This window comes from Cardiocondyla obscurior, linkage group LG17 (genome assembly GCF_019399895.1).
Source record: "Cardiocondyla obscurior isolate alpha-2009 linkage group LG17, Cobs3.1, whole genome shotgun sequence".
NCBI lineage: Eukaryota > Metazoa > Arthropoda > Insecta > Hymenoptera > Formicidae > Cardiocondyla > Cardiocondyla obscurior.
The window spans coordinates 346,480-366,172 of record NC_091880.1 but is presented as its reverse complement, the minus strand read 5'-3'; the positions used below and the strand labels follow the sequence as shown (position 1 = coordinate 366,172).

The following is a 19,693-nucleotide window of genomic DNA, read 5'->3' as shown; positions in this document are numbered from 1 at the left end:
CATTGTTTCGACGCGGCATTCGCCACGGCTCACGCAGTTACGGGACTTTCTCGAAGCGAAGACACTTTCTCGATAAATGTGAAGGCGAAGATGAAGATGAGATTGCCGTCATTCCACCCCGTTTCAGATCGAAAACTAACAAAACGTTCTTTGATCGATCGCGGGCATCAGCATTAAGATAAGAGAGCAATCTCTTAGCGGCGAATTGAAACGATGACTAAAAATCGCGAGGGTCTTAAGAGAAGCAAAGGTGAACGCTGGAATGCCGAAAACATTTTCGAAATCCATTATCATTAGATGAAATTTTTAATTAGTAACTGGTGAGTATGTAGTTCATACGTAACCCGTCATTGACATAGAAATCAAAATGTAGGCATCGCGAAATCGTCAATCTCGCAACGGCTAATTGCTTCGGCAATTAATATCACCTGTAGTAATTCTGTGAACGCCGAGTAGGAGGGCATTTCCGTCACTCAAGACTTTCGAAACGAAATAATATGCAGGCAGCACTTGTTGCGCAGTCGTATTCCACGTCTCTACGTTCCTTTGTGCGATCCTTTGATAAATAATCGAGAAAAGGGGAGCGAGCGGGCGGGCAAGTGATAAAGCGAATCGATTGAAAGCGATACTTTTTCGTACGGCAGCTCTGGATAATGGAATTCCGGGATTCCGATTCAGCTAAATTTAACATTTGGCAAACGTCGAACGTCGAAGATACGGAAATGGCGGACGGAAATGGGTTCTCTACGCAGAACACATTTCTGGAATCGTCGAAAGCGAAAGGGTATCGTATCGCGGCGATAGAAATAGTTTGCTGAAATAATCGTGAGAACTTTACCGACGCGACCGAAACGTACGAATGGGGTGTGCATACCCCGGACCAGTAGTAGTTTGTTGGAAATGCACTCGCACGCGCCTCTCGTCATGGTGAAGCAGAAGCGAAAACGAACGCGTGCCCGAGCGAGACGAGCGAAATAGGTGCTTCCTGAAGAGAAAAGGTGAGACGGAGACGGAAAAAAAAAAAAAAAAAAAGAAGAGGGTACGCTCTCGTAATTGCGTAAGTATCGGTCTGACCGGGAGGTGCTCACGACTATTTCGGAACCGTTCGAGTCAGGCCCGATATCGCGCCTTCGAAGGCTCCTCTTCGAAGAGAGACGGACTCCGCGGGCGAGCGAGCGGCGCGAGTCGTGTCTTGGACTTTCACTCTGATCCGTTACGCCTCGACAATACGCGGCCTCCTCCCCCTCCTCCTCCTCCTTCTCGTACCGTATCATGTCGTTCCGCAATGATCCTGATCCGATTCCCGCATCTCGCGAGGGTTACGAGGTAACGAGACGTGGAAACGCGTCGCGGCAGAAAAAAAAAGTTCTCTGCGGCTTACGTTGTAGCACTCGCGCGATCGTGCGGAAAGCACGGCAATGTGAATAAGTATATCGCGCCGTTTCATTCACGCTCAGGGAGGAGTTTGCAATCAACCGGTATCCTTCAAAATGGCACGTATTAACCTTTTCAGGCGCAGCCAGCCCGGGCGACGTAAGATTTCTCCGAAAACGATTTCACCGAAAGTGACCAACTGTCGCGGTAAGAAAGGGATACGCCACTGCGCTGTCCCGGGCGTAGGGTCCAGGTAGACGTACAAGATTCACGACGAGGACTGCGGCGAAGGGCGGAGGGCGGCCGTGGAAACGAAAACGCCGGCGATCGCGCCGAAGTCAGAGAGCGGAGAAATTTATCGTCGCGAGCGAGCCGGACACCCGAGCTAAAAATATGGGCAATTAAAGGGCCGCGCGCGTGTTCACGTGTGCACTCCGAGTAGCGTAAGGGCCGATGTATCGAGACGCCGGGACAAATCCGGAAAAGGATGCGTCCACTCCTAAGGCGACCTTTGTCCCCACCCTCCCCGCCCCAGTGAATATCAAATATCTCGACGTGTTGACCAGCTGACGTTTTAAAAGATTTATCCGACTGTCCGGTAACTAAAGTGCCTTCGAGAGGAACGGGAGAACGGAGGCTCTTAAACGTCCGGGAAACGATGTAAGTCGACGCTGCTAACGGTGCTCCACTGTGTAGCACGAGATAATGGAAACATGGAATTAACATGTTACTAGTGTCCGCCTAAAACGTGACATTTGTAGTCATCGATTGTCACCGCTGAGCTTTCTAAGTGACAAACGCGGCCCGTTCGTAGAGCATTTTCTTTTATTTCTTAATTTTTTTTTTTTTTTTTTTTTTTTTGCTTTAATAACCGTATTTTATTTCCGCGTCGATTAACTCGGCGGATTTTTAATAAGAAGGTTTCGTCGAGGTGTTGAACAAAAAAAAAAAAATTACGCAACGGCCAGGGGAATTATTTCGAATGTTTAAGTAACGAAACCGGCGAATGACTAACGGAGAACTACGAAACAGATTTTACGTGTGTAACAATGCTTCACGGCACGGAAGTTATTCGTAGGCACGCTGAAGGTATAATAAATCGCAAACCTCCGGCTATCGGTATAAAACGTGCGCAGCATGATGCTTTTGCGAGGTGCAGTTAATGCGACCGTGGCATCGGGATGTTTTCAGAAGCAATAGCGGCAACTTTGCCACGTCGAGATGATTTACGAGAGAACCGCCGGTCGGAACCGAAGCCCGAAATTTGTGCGCGACGCGACAAAGAATTAAGGAACAAAGAGGGGAAACAAAACGCTGGGAACGAGAGTGACTTCCTCACGGGCCACAGTCTCAACGTCACCCGGTAACGTGGCACCACGTGGTTTTAAGGGTCAATCGATAAGCTGTGGAAATATCGGCGCCGCATCTCGCCGCGAAATCTTAAACCGGCGATGTATCCGCGAGTTTCCCCGTTCATTAACACCGGCGGATTACATGAAAAACCCGTTTTTCCCCACCGGTTTTCCCGGGACGTATTTGTATCGGCGAGTCTAAATATAAAATGATTAAATGTACCGTTAAGCGATCTCAAGCGCGGATGGAGATACGAATTAAAGGGTCGCGAGAACGTATCGTAAAGTCCCGCGTCGAATCCGCGGAGCGAGCATGTGCCTGATGCGTCGTAATCGCGATTGCACGTAAACGAAAGTTACCTGGATAAAGTGATATCGTATAGAAGTCGATTAGGCTCGATTGCGCTTAGCGACACGGTCTCTTATCACCCCGGGGGTGTATATAAAGATATAAGGGTATATATAATATATTAATAAATATTTCGTAAAAGAAAGATAATAGATGACAAAAATATAAATGCATTGCATAATTTATATAAAAAAAAACGTATTAATAAAATATTTATACCGATTATATAAGAAATTATTATTTTTAATTCGGTATTTTATTACCATGCGCTTATTTCCCGATGTCGTACGTTTTGTTTCTCGTGCTTAATTTCGCAGGTCATGTAACAGCTATTTGTTCAACATACCGAGGGTTAATAGACGCGAGGTGGTATTTTCCACAGCGGAAGCTTTGCGGTGGTACGGGTTAGCCGGAAAGATCGATTGTCGTACTGCGACACTAATGTCGGAGCTGGCATAACTTGGAGGTTCGCGCTCTCGAGTGGCTCTGATATCGAACTGCTGGTCGCGAGTAAGTTCTTCCCCGGATGTTCTTCGACAACGACCCGTCGTCCGCGATTAAGCGTTAAGTTAATCTCGTTCATATACGTCGCACTCAATTACGGGTCGCGCTGATCGGGATATATGAGAATATGATGTGTCGGAATTATAGTTTTAAATCGCCGATAATTGCCGTTGTTAACGCACAAGTGCCTGGAAACGCAGCCTCGTCTTTAATTACCGAGCGAAGCTCGCGGACAGGAGCTTTCCTCGCGATAGGGAACGTTGCTGTAATCACGCCAATTATGCCGGATTATGATTATCGACGACTTACGTCGTCGAGATCCGAACGGAAGGAAGCGCGAATGTTGCAATCGGCGAGTGCCGGACGGTTCTCTTACGGTAACGCTTGGCTTCAACAAAGGATACGTTTTGCATTTAAAAATACGCGTCGTATTTAAAATTCACGGAGTATCGCGAAAAAATCTTGCGTTATTGCCGCGCAAATGTAACGACGCAAATGTATAAAAATGTTTCTCGAGAAATTTATAAAACATGCGGGTGGAAAAATGGTTAAAGGTGGTCAGAGTCAACGTACGCCGAGTCCTACTTCCCGAGAATATCGTTCAGGGTCCGACGAAGATTCTATACAAAGACGTACTTCGGGCAGCCTATAATTTCGCCGTTTTATTGTACTTTATCCCCGGGGAAGGGGGGAGTAACGAGATATAGAGGAACGTAGGGAAGTCTCGTCACATGGTAAAACGACGCGAGTGACACACGACTCTGCATCTGTATTACAGTTGGTATAATCCCGTTCTCGGTATCACTTACGATTATATCATGCGAGACACGCACAATTTTGTGCACCCGAGAACAAGCCGGCGAGGAGATGCACATTGTTATTCAACGCGCGCGACCCTCTCCGTCCCTCCCGACCTCTGCGTTTACATGATACCTTTGATACGCACGCATCTGTAACCGGAACCGTTGAAACATCTCGAGCGTAAGCCGCGATCGCGGGCAGAAACCGGTCGCGGGAAAACGAGAGAGAGACGCGGAAAACTTGGGGAGATGCGCGTTTACGTCACGCGGGATCGCCGAACCCGCGGATAACTTTCACGGCGAGAATCGACGCGAGGGAAACGCGCCCATTAGAGCGCGTCGATAATAACAATCGCGTAATAATTATATGCGTCACCGCGATCCTTATCGCGCTTATTAGCATGTCCGGACGACGTCGGGATAATGGGGACTGCCTGGAAATCGAGATATGATTTTTTTCTTTTTCTCTCCGCGGATAATGCAGTTCTTTCTTGTTAAAAGTGTTTCAATGGAGGCCGTGCGTTAACTGTTAACTAATGGCTTTCAGACGAACGGTGAATTACCGTATCGCAAAAATGGTCCCGAACATTGCGACAGATACCCCGGCGAAGCCACCGCGGGGATTGCACGCGCGGCTCTCGCCGCGAAATCAAAAACCCGACTTTATTCCGCGATAGCGAGCACTTTTCTCTCTCCGTTGCGTCACTTTTGCTCGCGTTGGCGTGCACGTGTGAAAACCCGGCGAGCGCAGCCGTTCCCTTTCTTCGCGGCGCACTCATTAGCGAGTCACTCTGAGAGCTTTTATTATTAGAAGTGTACGTGGCGCCCCAAAACGTCATCTCGAATATATTTCTCGTCACGGATTTTTTTGTCCCATTTAGAGAAGATATTCTCGAAACAAAAATATTGTTACTTTGGCCGTACCTACCGCCACCGAAAGTTATTTCGAATTGTCAAAAGAAAGCACAGGTTTTATTCGATGATTATAAGCTTTAATAAAAGAAGTAATAAAAAAATAAAATAAAATAACAAGAGAAATTTTGAGCAACTATAGAGTTATCAGAAAAATGTGCCAACTGAATTTTCTAATTTATTTTGCATAAAACTTTTTAACAAAAACTCGACTCGTTAAAATTTTATTTTCTTTCCTTTTTCAAAACTGAAGAGAAAAACATTTGAAAACGAGATAAAAGTTTTGTAATATAAATTAATCTCAGAATCGATACAATTAACAATATATTTAAATAATAGTAAAAGTATAATTTTTAATCCGCCTCGCATAAAATCGTTAACAAATTTATAACTTAATAATTTATCGTAAAAATGTAAGATTAAAACCAGGAAATTTACAATAAATCCCAATTCTTTTTGAAGGAAAAAATCGTCATGAGACGAAGGAATCCGTGAGAAAAAAAATATTCGTGCTTGCCTTTGCGGCAAGCGAAAACGGATCTCAGCAGAGAAAAAAAAAAACGAATCGCTTTTGGAGATTAAACGCGGTGACAACTCAGAGCCGATCGTACTAATGCGAAGTTTAAAGCTGAAAGCATGTCCCTTACCTGACGAAACGTCGACGAGGATTACACCGAAAATAAATGCAAATATCTCGGCGCTACTTTTATATGTTTATAACCGCTAACTCAGTTATGTAAAATATAATTTTAGAAATAATTTATAACCCGCCCTTCTCGACGAACTTTCGCACTTTATTTTATATTTCGTACTTTACATAACGTGTAATACGAGCTGACCTAACCTAAATGTTCGTTAGAACTAGATTTCGTCAGATTTAATTCAAGAAAGATTATGTGATCGAAAAATCGATGGCTGAATAAGCCTCTTACACCCTTGTGTGCATCAGATTTTTGTCATACGCTACAAATAATATAATTTTCCGTAATAAAGTAATTGCACTAGAAAGGCAAAACCTGTCTTTGTTCCCAAAAGAACGTGCTTCAACGGGAGCACACAATCGCTCGCAAGGACAAAAGAACGTAAAAAAAAAATGACTGTCGAACTCACGGAAAAAATCCCTCATCCGTCCCGTTGAGGCCTGAGATTGTTACGAAAACATTTGCGACGATCGAAAACCTCGTTCGGACCGCTCCGTGAAGTTCACAACGAAGTGGACAAGTGCATAACGAGCAGGTTATCTCGAATCGAATATGCTGTAACTGCGCGCAGAACGGGGAACTTTGCTTCGCTACGACGCGGACGACCGATACGTTTACTATTCAATTTCGGCGAGGAGATAATGGCGCGTCCTCTCGCGAGACTAATATAAGCCCCCCCCTCCTACTTCACTACGTTCATTTGTCCCTTTCGATCCACATCTATGAATCGCCGTGTAAGGGGATGGCTATTTCACGGGGCGGACACCGGTCAATGCGGCATTCGGTACTATTAACTTGATAGCGTTACTTACCATGCAGGAGGAATTAGCGCCGACCGCGTGCGAGAACGATCAAACCAGTCCGGGGAAGAGAGACACGATCCGCCAAACAATCCAAGAGGGGTAGCCGGTCACGTAATCTCGCCAGATCCCTCGCTGCTTTCACCTCGGATGAAACACCGCCACCGGCCCGACGACAGTTCCGGTCCTCGGGGATGTAAAACAAGCCAGGGAAAATACAGTCTCACTTGAACGCGACGGTAGTCGGCAGCAGGCGATACGGCGAACGGTGCACGCAGCGCGAACGATCGGACGGACGGACGGACGAACGGTCGAGCGCGGTAGGAACACACGTACCAACCATACGGCGCGCGGGTTCAGCGGCCGACTGAGAGGATGCAGTTCGCCTCTGGTCCGCCATGGTCCGCTCGCGGACCCTTGGTGGCCCCCTCGTGGTTCCGCGCACTTCTCCCCGCAGCACCGTCGCACCGTTGCTGCTCCACGGGTTAGACAAAGCGGCTGCGCGCGCAGCCTCGTATTTTTTGACCCTCCGTCTCGCGGCTTCCACTCTATCCTCGCGTCGTTTCCCCTTCTCTTACCAACCGGCGTGCGCGCTCGCGGCCGGCCGTGCCGGACTTGACGCCACCCTTCGGTTCGATTCACCGCGATGGTATACCCGCTCGCTTGCTCGCAACGAGTCTAACCGCCGAACGTGTCTCTCTACTTCGATCAAGGGAGTTGTTGCGAGCCCCGGACGCGTCCCGTCGAAGGTCCCTTCCCGAAATTTAGCGCGCGTCGCTAAGGGACGATCATCACCGGCAGGCAAACGCGACGCGACTGGGGGGGCTCGGGCACGATCTCTACCTATAGCTATCGAAATTCGGGTCACGTGACATCGAACGGACCGCGCTGATTGGCTCTCGCAAGCAAAATTGAAATACCCAGCTAGGTCGCGCGACTAACGAGTACAGAAACAGTCAAAAGATACTATTTGACCTGCGAAATAAATTCTCCTTCTGCTTCCGTTTTGGAGACAATCCTATGAGTTAAAAATATACTCTCTTGTTCCAGAGCCCTTTTTTGAATCGAAAAACAGTACTTGTTACGAAATCCTTCCTAAAATGCATTCCTTCTGAATGTATTTTATAGTAATTCGTAAAGAGAATGTAAAGAATATTCTTACCGAATACGTAACGATGATCCGTGCTGTTCGGGAAGAATTCAATGCAATATTGACGATTCTGTCGAGTACCTTGTTGTAGGCGCAGCACGCGATTCGCAAATCTATCGATGGAATTGCATAAATATGTATATAAGAGCTTTCCTCGAGAGAGAAAGAGAAAATAAACGATATATGTCAGGAGCAAAAAAGGAAACAAAAATAACAAAAGTCATGCCTGTTAATTAATAACGTAAATTGAATTCTATTCCTACGATGAGCTGAGTTGGGTGAAATTCTATCAAACGTGCCTTTTTCGACGAAACAGGCACAAAAAATGCACGTAGCACGCGTATGGTCAAGAGCTAGCTAGGTTAAGTTACGTTCGTCTATTTCGCTTCTCGCGTAAGTTGAATCTATATAACGGTTCTCGAATCTGAGACACGTCTCGGTGATTTGCAATAAGACGTGCCTTCGTTTGTTCCTCTCATTCTCAAACTTCCTTTCGCGTCTTTCGATAGCGGCTCTCGAACATGAAATCTCGGATTTTTCTCTGGAGAAAAAAGAGAGAGAGAAAGAGAGAAATACACACACGCGAAAAAAAAGAAGAAGAAACCGTTCCGTCTGCACGTTTCTCTGTTAATCAATTAAGAGAAATGAATTAAGAGAAAGTTTCTGCCGAGATGGCCCATCGTCTCGCGATATCATTCTAGCATTTGCAAGGCGTCACGCTTTTCCGCGCGAGCGGAATTACAATACGCGCGAGGTGCGCAAAATATCTCTCGGTCGTGCAGTCTTGACGTTCCTAGCACGTAAATCGAGCCTCCCCCGAGATTCGCGTCTTCGGCGAGGAAAAATCCCGCAGGGGACGCCTTGTCCGATCGCCGCAAATTAGCAATGTCGGTCACGTATGCGGACAGCAGGTGGTTTTACATACGCACGCCGGGGTGGGAGGGTGAGGAGAGGAGCGCGAGACAAAATAAAACATGTTTTTCGTGCGGCTCGTGCTTTAATTACTTATTATTAAGCCTCCTTCGGTTCGTTCTCCCTCGCGCTCCCACCTGCGCGATGTAATTACTGCACCTTATTTACTAATGGCATTGCCGCCGGATATCATAGTTGATCGCGGTTACTCGTTAGGGGCATCGTAGGGCCCTGCAAACGGGAACGGGCTCGCACATTGTCGTAGACCGTACGCGGCGAGGCCTGCGTAAATTTGCATAAATACGGGGACCGCTGTTAATTTAATGGAATGCCCGACGCGGGGTGGCTTGGCTGGCGACGAGTCCCTCTTCGCTCGCCGTCCCTCTCATCGCGCTCTGGGCCATTATAAGGGTGCCTTCATTCATCTCGGACGTTTAATAATTTTACCCTCGTTAGCGATAATTACTCGTCGGTTAATATCTCGCGGCACGATTGCTGCCCCGAGGATCGAAAAATCATGCGCGGAATCCGTTGTCTCCGTTTCGCAAACGTTACGCCGATGCCGCGACTATGAATCTAACGAGGATCATAGACCCTAAGTGAGCCTGTTAACCTCGTTCTAAATTGATAAACGCCGGGATGGACATTTTTTTCCCTCCCCGATAAAATCCCAGGCGGAATAACATACATCGCGACGGGGCGAAGGAAGCTGCGGTTCAATGTTTCAGTTCAATGTAATCCTGTAGCCTGCCAAAATAACTCGCATTCATTTCTAACCTGGCAAAGAGCTAATATAAATTGTACATATATCATTATCGAGTATTTTTAGAATTGAATTAAACGTCGGCGAGGTTAAGTGAAACTTAAATAGCTCGGATTCCTATTTCGAATAGGACTGTACGCGACCCAGACATGGAAGGGCTGGCGACATCTCTTATTCGCCGCATGTACTTTGAAAACAATATTCTATCTCAGCTGTTTCAATAAATTTAGTATAGTTTAGTATCCTTCTCAACGTGCAAGTTTGCGTTATTACTTGGTTATTATATACATTACTCAATAAATTTATCATCGTAGAATTTACCAGCAAATTGAAATAAACGATTACTAATTTGATAGTAATTTCTAACTGCTTAGCGCTATATTTATCAATCAGCTGGCTCTCTCACGATTGTGAATCTTGCAAACGCCGCCGAAATTATCTCGATACCAAGTATATGTAATATCGCGAACTTTACGTAACACGTGCATAAACAGGACCGCCGGGAGCTGGATTTCGTTGCGGTAGTTAATCGTAATCTATGCGAATAACTGTGGCAAAATCCTCATTGTTATGCGCTTTCTGATTATTTTGTTATACGCCGTACTATGAAGACAACATTTCTTATTGCAGCGATATTGGTACGACTACATTAATGTAAATTATTCTACGAGAGTATTAACAAATTATGCGATTATATAGTATAATATTTTAATATTTTAATTAATGATTATTATACTGTTTCTTTTAATTGTCAGATAACTTGCGTATCAGCAGTGAATGAGGAATTATTGTATTACGTGAGTGATGATGTACCTGCTGGCTCTTATAAATATTACAGCCTGAATGATGATGGTAATATTAAGATACAATTGACGTCACTGTAAGTGGAAGTTTATCATACTATATAAACTAATGTCTCATACCTTATTCTGTTAATAAAATTTTGTCCCTCTATTAAATGTTATAATGTATAAATACATAGTATGCTCTGTTATTTTTATTAGAACAGGAGATGCAGACTTATATGCATCACAACTTAAAACCAAGCCAACGTATGAACCTGATCATTATTGTCTGCAGTCTGCCACTTGTGGGGAAGATATTATTTTCATACCTGAAAGGTACTATACAGTCTTTTTAATTCATTTATCTCTATTACAGTCTTTTAAATTCATTTATCTCTAATTGTGTCATCTCTTTAGTTTTAAGCGGCCTGTAAGTATTGGTGTTTATGGTCATCCATCACATGAAATCAGTAAATATACTCTAGTGGTGTCTAAAGTAATGGTTGAAGAAGATAGCTTACCTTACGAAGATATATCAAGAAAATTTGACAAAATTCGTCAATTTGTAAGCCATCTGTGATATTATGCAATTCTGTTTTATTTTCTATATGTACTTGTTTTGTAATTATCTTACACTTTTTTTCAGATTAGAAGTGAGCTTAGAGATATATTACTTTTTGCCAATTTGGATCTTTTGGTTCAACTATGGTGAAGAATTACATCAAGTAATAAGGTTTATTTTACATTTAATAGATTAAATCGTTATCAAAGCTTTTATGGTCAATTCAATTTTTTGTCGTCTAGTTTTGTTAAGTACAGATATTTATGTAATAATAATTTTTATTATTAATAGGCAGAGATCCAGCTTTGGTAAAAGCTTTTGTTTCAAGATTGATTAATTAAGAAAATTAAGCAATAATCTGGAAATTAGATTAAAAATTGTTTACCATGTTGGAATACGAAAACCAAATCTTCCTTGAAATTCTTCAGGAAGATGGATTAGTTATTATGGCTAAGTACGTATATTCTAATTTAATTGTATCTTTTGTAAAATATATATTTAATGTTATTTATTGAAAATTGTTTAGGGGCCTTGGTATAGAAACTACTTTTGCAAATGTGATAAAAGCTTATTCGGATCCAGGAAATCTAGTTATTGTTCTGGGAACCACTAATTATGATGAGCATTATTTGATTGATCTGCTGATAAGTTATGGAACAAGTAGATTACCTCGTATAGTTAATGCTGACTGTCCCTCAAATGAAAGGTAATGTAAAAAACATCACTTATATTTTGCATATTTACTAAAATGTTATTAATTATAGGGAAGTAATGTACTTGGAGGGTGGAGTGATGTTTATATCGGGCCGTATTTTGGTAGTAGATCTATTAAAGAACAGAGTTCCGCTACATTTGGTCACTGGTATACTTGTTTATAGAGCTCACAATATTCTCAATTCTTATCAAGAAGCATTTGCTTTGCGTTTGTATAGACAATATAATAAAACTGGATTTATTAAGGCGTTTACCAATTCGGCACTGGCTTTCACAGTTGGATTTATGAACGTAGAACGAGTTATGAAAGCTTTATTTGTGAAGAAATTATATTTATGGCCACGTTTCCACACAACTATTAATAATTGCTTAATGCAACATGAGCCTGATGTTATAGAGCTACATGTACAAATCACACCAAAGATGCAAAGCATTCAAACCACTCTGCTTGATGTTATGAATTACATCGTGAAAGAATTAAAGAGAATCAATAAATATTTAGATCTAGACGACCTAACTGTGGAGAATGCAATAGCCAAAAAATTTCACAAACAGTTACATTTACAAGTAGACCCAATTTGGCATCAGCTTAGTACAACAACCAAACAATTGTTTTCTGATTTAAAAACGTTACGTTCTCTTGTTATATCTTTAACATACGAAGATTCTGTTTCATTTTATGCTATGTTAAATCGTTTAAGAACTATGGAATATGCCATGAAAGCTGGCGGCTGGATAATGCTGGATGAATTCGAGAATTTGTTCAAATATGCTAAAAGCAGAGTTTATACGGATAAAAATGAATTGAAACCAGAACCAAATCCAAAATGGGAGGCTTTATCAGAAGTCATATTTGAGATTCAAGAACAAAAACATAAGAAAAAAGATTATGAAAAAATTGACAAAGTTCTTATCTTAGTACATGATAACAATATATGTCACCAATTAAAAAACTATTTAATTATGGGAGCAAATGCATATTTACTTTACGAAGCTTTAAAAAAACTGCCTTCGAATAAGGAACAAAAAACTACCACCGACGGTGCAAAAAAAGCGAAAAAGGATCAATCATTAACGCCCGAAAGTAATACAAATGAAGAAGTACAAGAACCTCAAGATACTTACGTGCTTACCTTATCGCAAAAGTGTACAGAAGGAACTCAGCCAAGTACTTCTACAGAAGATATAAAACATCAGACATTATTTGAAGAATGTACACAAGTAAGTTTACATATACTGTAATAAAAAAAATTAAAAAAAAAATAAAAAAATGTAACTTATTAAAATATTTTTTTAATTAATTCTAATTTTTAATTTTTAAGTTGGCAGAATTAGATTTAACTAAAGAATGTCATAAGGAATCCGCACCTATCGTTTTCATACAAGCCATAAAGAAAGGAGGAGATCCAATGGCTTTACAACGAATGTTAACTGAGCATACACCAAACAATATAATTTTATACGTGACTGATATTAGTACTGTAAGACAATTAGAAGTGTATCAGAATAATAACCCATCCATAAATTTAAAAGTGTATTTTTTAATTTATGGCGGGTCAGTAGAAGAACAAGAATATCTTACTTCTTTACGACGAGAAAAAGAAGCATTTCATAGACTAATTAATGCAAAAACTGTAAGTATTTCTGTGTGTAATTCTAAAACGTATAGATGTTATTAAATTATCCCTATATTTTAATATATTTTCATTATTTTGTAGACTATGGTTATACCAGAAGATCAAGACGGAAAATCAGACGATTGTTTGGCTCTTCCAACTCAATCTGATAATGCAGATACGGATAATACTCGTAAAGGAGGGATGCAACCTGAAGTTAAAGTAATTTCAAAAGTTATTGTCGATATGAGAGAATTCAGAAGTGAATTACCAGCGATTTTATATACACGCGGTATAAAAATTGAACCAGTAACATTAGTGGTAAGTAAAATGTATATAAGAAGCTTATTAAAATAACTGTTATCTCTACATTATTTAATATTATAATTAAAGGTGGGGGATTATATTTTAACACCAGAAATATGTGTTGAGAGGAAAAGTATATCTGATTTGATTGGTTCTTTGCTTTCCGGAAGATTATACAATCAAGCAGTTTCTATGACGAGACATTATGCTAAACCTATGCTTCTTATAGAATTTGATCAGAATAAGCCGTTCTGTTTTCAGGTACGTTTTTCCTATTTAAGTAAAAGATTTTGAGATTCCGTTGTTGTCCGATTGCTGCCGTTGTTTCGTGATACTGATTAATTCTCTTTTTTGTCTCACTTCTTGCCGCAAAAATAAATGTTAACGTAATTTTTTTTTTTTTCTTCTTCTTTGTTGTGAATTTTAATTACTATTATTTTTTCGCGTATAATTTACTTTTCTTCAAACTTAATATAAGTACTTCTCGGTCCGCGTAATGCATAATTTTTAAATTTTTTTAGGGAAATTATTACGTTAGTAAAGATCTTAAAAATACTGATATAACAACAAAATTGCAATTATTAACTCTTCATTTTCCTAAACTAAAAATTATATGGTCTCCTAGTCCACATGCTACAGCACAATTGTTTGAAGAATTAAAGGTAATACAAATTTATATTTACAGTTTTATACTTTAAAACATTTATTATATTTATTATATTTATTTATTTAGTTAATATATATCGTAAATAATTAATTATAGCAAGGACGAGATCAGCCTGATTCGAATATAGCTGTTAAAATTGGAGCAGATGAAAATGTAGAAAATAAGCAACTAATTGAAGAAAAATATAACTCTAACATTCAAGATTTTGTAGCAAAATTACCAGGTGTACATTCAAAAAATTTACGAGTTCTACTAAATAAAGGGGAATCATTAGATCATCTTATTAAACTTTCACAAGTAAGCAAACAATAATTAAAAAATTTAAACTCTTTTTATGAAATATACAATTTTCTGATATTTATAAATAAAAATATTAAAAATCAATCATTTTTATAATGTTAGGAAGAAATAAGAGAAATACTCGGAAATAAAAATGATGCTGAGCTATTATATAAAGCTCTTCATGAAAAGTGTCAGCAGACAAATGAAACTACTGCAGGAAGTAGTAAAGGAGTTTCTAAAGTACGTGGTAAGAAACTTTTTTCGAGAGTAAAAAAATAATTTGAAAATGATCTTTACGTAATTGTATTTGTATTGTAGTTGTAAAGAATACAATAGTTTAAGTTCTTAGTTATTAGAATGTAATAAATATGTTAAATAAAATATTAAAAAGTATTTTTTATTAGTATGTACATCTCAATTCAAGTTTAAACAAATTATGTGATAACGTACTAAACATTTTTTTTATTAATTAAATACCGCATAAAATTTAGCGTTTTAAGGAAATATTATTTATAAATTACACCTGAAAATTTTAAACATATTATTTGTTTCGAGTTATAATTAATATATTATTAATTTTCTTTCATTACATTACTCACATTGCTTCAGTAACATTCTCAACATCACTTTCTTCATCGCTGTTGCTAGTTGCATCAAGATTATACAAAAACGAGTCATTATCAGACATAGGAAAATAATATCTGAAATAAATAACGAAATATATAATTATAAGACAATTTTTTAAATATAAATTTTACGTTTTATCCAATTCATATTCACTCTGGCTGATCCCAAATTTTTTGTGCGGCAATTTTATAGTGCTGTTGCTTTTTCATATGCTCTAAAACATTGTCGGATTCTGTCTCGCAGAAAATACAACGTTGTAATTTGATTTGTCTCTTTATATAATTAACTACCTTGACCTAAAATTTGATAATACGTATAGAAAAGTAATTCATTGCAAATATAAAAAATTAGATGATAATTTCGTACTTTTTGATAAAAAGTTAAGTCTTTGACGATTTCTTCAAAATCAAAACTGTGTTCTTTTTTCATATGCTTCAGAATACAAGTAAATTCATTATTATTATAATTACAAAACAGACACATTATTCCGATGGATTCGTCATTCCAATCAGACCATGAACATTCCTCATCTTCATTTTCACTACTGCCACCTCCGGCATCAGAATTTGTTTGTGAAATAGCCTTTAAAAAAAAAAGGAAAAGTGTAATTTAAAAAATATTAACATTTTGTATGTTAAATTGTATATTACCGGTTTTTTTTTCCAAGTCTTTTCTGGTTCCAAATAATTGTTTATGTAAAATTTATCATATGCTTTATTATGAGGATTTATGCATTTATGGAATTTTTTTCGCATATGTTCTTTTAACACCGTACGATCTTTAAATGTTCCTTCACAATAAATGCATATTAAACTAAAAGCATAATTTATATAATTTCATAATATAATATGTCTGTTTTATGTTATTAAGGCACAACCAATTGCAATATACGTATTGATTTTTAAAGGTAATACCTTTCAACATTTTTTTGAATTTTGTCTAGCAATTCGTCGACAAACACTAAATTTTCTGGTTTGCCAAGATAAAGATTATGCTTTTGATAAAGGTGTTTTATATATGCGGCACGAGATCCACAGATCTCAGTACGACAGAACACACAGCCGCGTTTAAAGCTGGTATCTGCACGTTCGGCTGCTTGTTGTGCCAATGTCCATTCCTTGAAATTGTTACAAAAAAAAGCTATTACAAATTATGTCAATCACCTTATACAGGGTGTTGTTAACATGCATACTAGTTTGGCCCGATGTATCTCATCCCTCAAAGTCTTGTCCTCGGACAGACAGTCAGAAAGCAGGAAGTAATTTTCATTTTTTTTTGGCTGGCCATCTAGGGTACAGTCCATTAACAATGTACTGCAATAAGCTGTTAATGGTGCTTCTTTAAACTTTACGCTCCAATAATGTACATAACTGAAATTATAAGAATTATTATATTTAATTGCAACATACACAGTTTTGCAAGCAATGGGATGTAAGGATGTACCTTCTCAAATTAGCTATTTTCCAGACATCGGCTATAACGAGACGGTGCGCTTTAAACAAATGCGTGAGAAAATCTGTTTCGTTTGTCGGTAGGATAAACGTGCATTCGCATAACAGGCATTTCGTATCACACGGTTTATCGTCCAAACCGACAAACTGCGATTTGTACATTGCGCATCTAGACGTAAAATTTTATTCTATGGAAACAATTGTATTATAACCGATTTTCTTTTGTTAGCTAACAGAACGCATGTTACATATTTTAGTCTAACGTGCCGTAAGGAATTGTGTTACGATGCACTGAAGCTCTCCAAGTATTTCAATATCAGTCGAAGAGCCCCTTGTCGATGGTACGCATTTCTAAACAAGCCTGATATAGCCGAACACAAGGTCAATGGTGTATATCATTGAGATATTCACCGACAACAGGACGTACAGACGAGAGTTCGTATTTTGCGTGCAGGTACTGTGTTGCTGTAAGAATGTAGTAATAAACCCGAATCCGTGAATTCGTCGACTATAAATGATTTTGTAGATTAATCCTTTTAGGAAAGATTTAGAGCCTGGAAGTCGCGAGAGCAGCGAGATATCCCAGACTCTCGACTCGTCACTACTTAAAAAGTCTTAAAACGTAGTCGAGGGGAGTAGCAGGAGAGTGGAATCAGCTGTTTATGCGCAAGACACATTGGCATTTATTGGTATTGGAGGCGGACGAGCGTTTGTGCGTGTCGCTTTCACTTTTGACACGTGCAAAATGAAAATTCTCTGTAGCATTTGTCATGATCTGCTGAGCTCGTCCGATGACATTTTTTTCACACGTTGCGGCCACGTATTTCATCATCGCTGCCTGGTACAGTGGCTTCAAAGGTAAATACGTTTATAGGTTATGTTTTCACGCGATGCCTGTCGTTTACTTTCATCGCAATTTTTCACTTGTCAACGCTCGTTTCCTTCTTTTAAAGGTGAAAAAATGTATTTTGTTTCTTTTAAACATATAATAGAATCTCCAATTTCGTTTGTAAAATAAGTATATCTATTAAACATAAGCTAATTTTACACATACATATTTATCCCATAGATCGCAGACCTGTCCGCAATGTCGGGAAAATGTGACGGAAAAATTAATCCATAGGGCCCACTTTACAATATCGAACGCAGATACCACAACAGATAATGCGGATAATTCATCTTTTTATGGGCAAATTGACAACCTTAAATTTCAAATCTTACTCAACGAAAAGAATATAAAGTATTACACTTCGAAGAATGCAACTTTGGAGAAGCAGAATTCTGGTCTTAGGCACGAAGTGCGAAAGGTGGAAAGAGAAATCAGTCAGAAGAATTCGACCATTCATGCCCTGAGGACGCAATTAAGGCATTTGAAAGAAAAAAATCTAGAATATAAAATTCTACAACTCAAGTTCTCTCAAAAGCAAAAAGAAATAAAACATTATCTTAGGTATATTTCTATTAATCACTTTGTGTAATTCAATCGAATATTAGCAGCTTTTTGTACACATTGATTTGTTGTATCTTTTCTTCCAGCATACGTAACACACTAGCAACCGGTACACGTGAGAAGGTACACAAAATAGTGGGAAATACAATGGATCATAAAGCTTTATATAACTGCATTTTGTTCATGAGAAAGTATGTTATTTAGATATTTTAATTTTAATATCTTGCAACTCATTTGTTTTTGATTTTAGGATAATACTAAAGAAAACGAGGAAAATTAAAAATCTTCAAGCTAAAATTATGTCACATTCTTAAGTCTTTTGATGAATTCGTACGTCCTTTTTTCTTAATAAATATTGTGCAATCTAACGTTCTCATATTTTTCACCATTTTCTTTTTGGAAAATATGAGAAACGTTTGGCATTTTTTAAAAGTAAAAGTTTATCTGTATAATATTAAATAAAAAGAAATTGCTTAACGTTACGTTGGGAACTATTGTAAAATTGTTTTGTAAAGTCTCACTGGCCAAAACTTCAACGAAGAAAATTGTTCGATTAACGTACAGCTAATAAATATTTGCAATCAGGTGATTAATTTAATTCTGGAATCTGCAATAATAGCAATTTATTTATCATTAATATTTATTTGTAATTGTTTCCAGAAATTTAGATCTTGACCGAAGTAAACCAGAAAAATTATATATAATTCCACACTGGACGAATACCAATCATTATTTTAAAAAATGAGGCTGCATTTGTGATCAGGTAACTGCTGTTAAGATAAGTAATATGAATCTGAGCAATGCTAGAAATAACTATACATATAAACATATATTACAATTAAAACAGCAACATATGTTAAATTTAAAGGATCTTTTGTAATATTATTATTTTTAAATACATATATAAAAAACAGTTTAGTATTAAAATATTTACGATAATTTTATTAGTTATAAGTATTTATGTTAGAGTTTGTGTCATTATTTGACATATTTATTAAAATGTGAATGGAGAACAAAGTTTCGTGTACTGGAGCAGTATCTTTCTTTATAATGAAGTCTCTTGTCCTTTTTTTAAATTATTTTTCGGAGTTTTTTAATTATTTAAATATATATATATTTTTTTTTTATTTATCTAACAAAAATGTCGTTATGTATTTGTTATTTACCTTGCAATGTCATGCAAACATGGCAAATAAAAAGAGAATTTTAATTTTAAAGAAAGAAGCTCCAGAATTATAACGAAGAAAATGAAAGGATTTTGCCAGTCTGTAACAGTTAACAATATAATTTTTTACTGGTAAAAGTAATTTTCTAATTAATATATTTTTAATTTTGTATTATTAGCACCAATAAGACTATTATTATTAAGGTATAACTTAATTATTATTATTTTTGAAAAATGTAATATTAAACTTTGTATTTTCTTTACTTAATTACTTTAGAAATTAACATAATGTAACGTAAAAAAATAATGTGTACTTATTATTAATTTAAACCTAATTTTTAATACAGAATATATATATTTTGTCTGTATATATTTGTACCTGTGAACAATCTACCTCAAGAAAAAGCTATTAATTAAACTCAGCATATCTTTTCATTAATGTATATATACA

General features: G+C 38.2%; 4 protein-coding genes across 6 annotated transcripts in view; 2 read left to right on the top strand and 2 right to left on the bottom strand.

Moving 5' to 3' along the window:
- Window positions 1-7,350, bottom strand: part of LOC139109335 (probable serine/threonine-protein kinase dyrk2) — a 132,733-nt gene extending 125,383 nt beyond the window's left edge. Inside the window, exon 1 of one of the 2 annotated variants that reach the window (XM_070668312.1) lies at window positions 6,805-7,350. The gene's annotated coding sequence lies outside the window, so the exon portion shown is untranslated. The remainder of the gene's footprint in view (window positions 1-6,804) is intronic. The other variant, XM_070668311.1, reaches the window with a different exon arrangement.
- Window positions 7,351-11,048: 3,698 nt separating this feature from the next.
- Mei-9 (DNA repair endonuclease XPF mei-9) lies at window positions 11,049-14,942 on the top strand. 2 transcript variants are annotated; one of them, XM_070668105.1, is made up of 10 exons: window positions 11,049-11,127; window positions 11,256-11,418; window positions 11,491-11,670; window positions 11,729-12,899; window positions 13,001-13,312; window positions 13,397-13,615; window positions 13,688-13,861; window positions 14,122-14,262; window positions 14,364-14,564; window positions 14,670-14,942. In XM_070668105.1, exons 2-10 carry the CDS (start codon window positions 11,351-11,353, stop codon window positions 14,826-14,828), a joined length of 2,625 nt encoding a protein of 874 aa, XP_070524206.1. In that variant the 5' UTR covers window positions 11,049-11,127; window positions 11,256-11,350; the 3' UTR covers window positions 14,829-14,942. The 2 variants fall into 2 exon arrangements, with proteins under 2 accessions (XP_070524206.1, XP_070524204.1); XM_070668103.1 differs by having other exon boundaries at window positions 11,049-11,135.
- LOC139109228 (zinc finger protein 277) lies at window positions 14,931-16,852 on the bottom strand. The gene is made up of 8 exons (XM_070668122.1): window positions 16,620-16,852; window positions 16,369-16,546; window positions 16,091-16,293; window positions 15,827-15,989; window positions 15,543-15,758; window positions 15,330-15,472; window positions 15,149-15,250; window positions 14,931-15,072 (listed from the first exon to the last, which is right to left on the bottom strand). The coding sequence occupies exons 1-8, from the start codon at window positions 16,787-16,789 to the stop codon at window positions 15,060-15,062; spliced, it is 1,188 nt and encodes a 395-aa protein (XP_070524223.1). The 5' UTR covers window positions 16,790-16,852; the 3' UTR covers window positions 14,931-15,059.
- A 427-nt stretch (window positions 16,853-17,279) lies between these two features.
- LOC139109237 (E3 ubiquitin-protein ligase TRAIP-like) lies at window positions 17,280-19,610 on the top strand. Its single transcript, XM_070668144.1, has 5 exons — window positions 17,280-17,485; window positions 17,697-18,077; window positions 18,164-18,268; window positions 18,328-18,662; window positions 18,738-19,610. Exons 1-4 carry the CDS (start codon window positions 17,373-17,375, stop codon window positions 18,389-18,391), a joined length of 663 nt encoding a protein of 220 aa, XP_070524245.1. The 5' UTR covers window positions 17,280-17,372; the 3' UTR covers window positions 18,392-18,662; window positions 18,738-19,610.
- Window positions 19,611-19,693: the final 83 nt, after the last annotated feature.

Excerpts from the sequence above, each read along its gene's own strand:
- Mei-9 (XM_070668105.1), top strand. The coding sequence starts at position 11,351 with ATGTTGGAATACGAAAACCAAATCTTCCTTGAAATTCTTCAGGAAGAT. Across the intron at positions 11,671-11,728 it reads GACTGTCCCTCAAATGAAAG|GGAAGTAATGTACTTGGAGG; the intron begins GTAATGTAAAAA and ends TATTAATTATAG. Across the intron at positions 13,313-13,396 it reads GACTAATTAATGCAAAAACT|ACTATGGTTATACCAGAAGA; the intron begins GTAAGTATTTCT and ends ATTATTTTGTAG.
- LOC139109228 (XM_070668122.1), bottom strand. The coding sequence starts at position 16,789 with ATGTACAAATCGCAGTTTGTCGGTTTGGACGATAAACCGTGTGATACG. Across the intron at positions 16,547-16,619 it reads AAAATAGCTAATTTGAGAAG|TTATGTACATTATTGGAGCG; the intron begins GTACATCCTTAC and ends TTATAATTTCAG. Across the intron at positions 15,473-15,542 it reads ACTTAACTTTTTATCAAAAA|GTCAAGGTAGTTAATTATAT; the intron begins GTACGAAATTAT and ends ATCAAATTTTAG.
- LOC139109237 (XM_070668144.1), top strand. The coding sequence starts at position 17,373 with ATGAAAATTCTCTGTAGCATTTGTCATGATCTGCTGAGCTCGTCCGAT. Across the intron at positions 18,078-18,163 it reads GAAATAAAACATTATCTTAG|CATACGTAACACACTAGCAA; the intron begins GTATATTTCTAT and ends CTTTTCTTCCAG. Across the intron at positions 18,269-18,327 it reads TGCATTTTGTTCATGAGAAA|GATAATACTAAAGAAAACGA; the intron begins GTATGTTATTTA and ends TTTTGATTTTAG.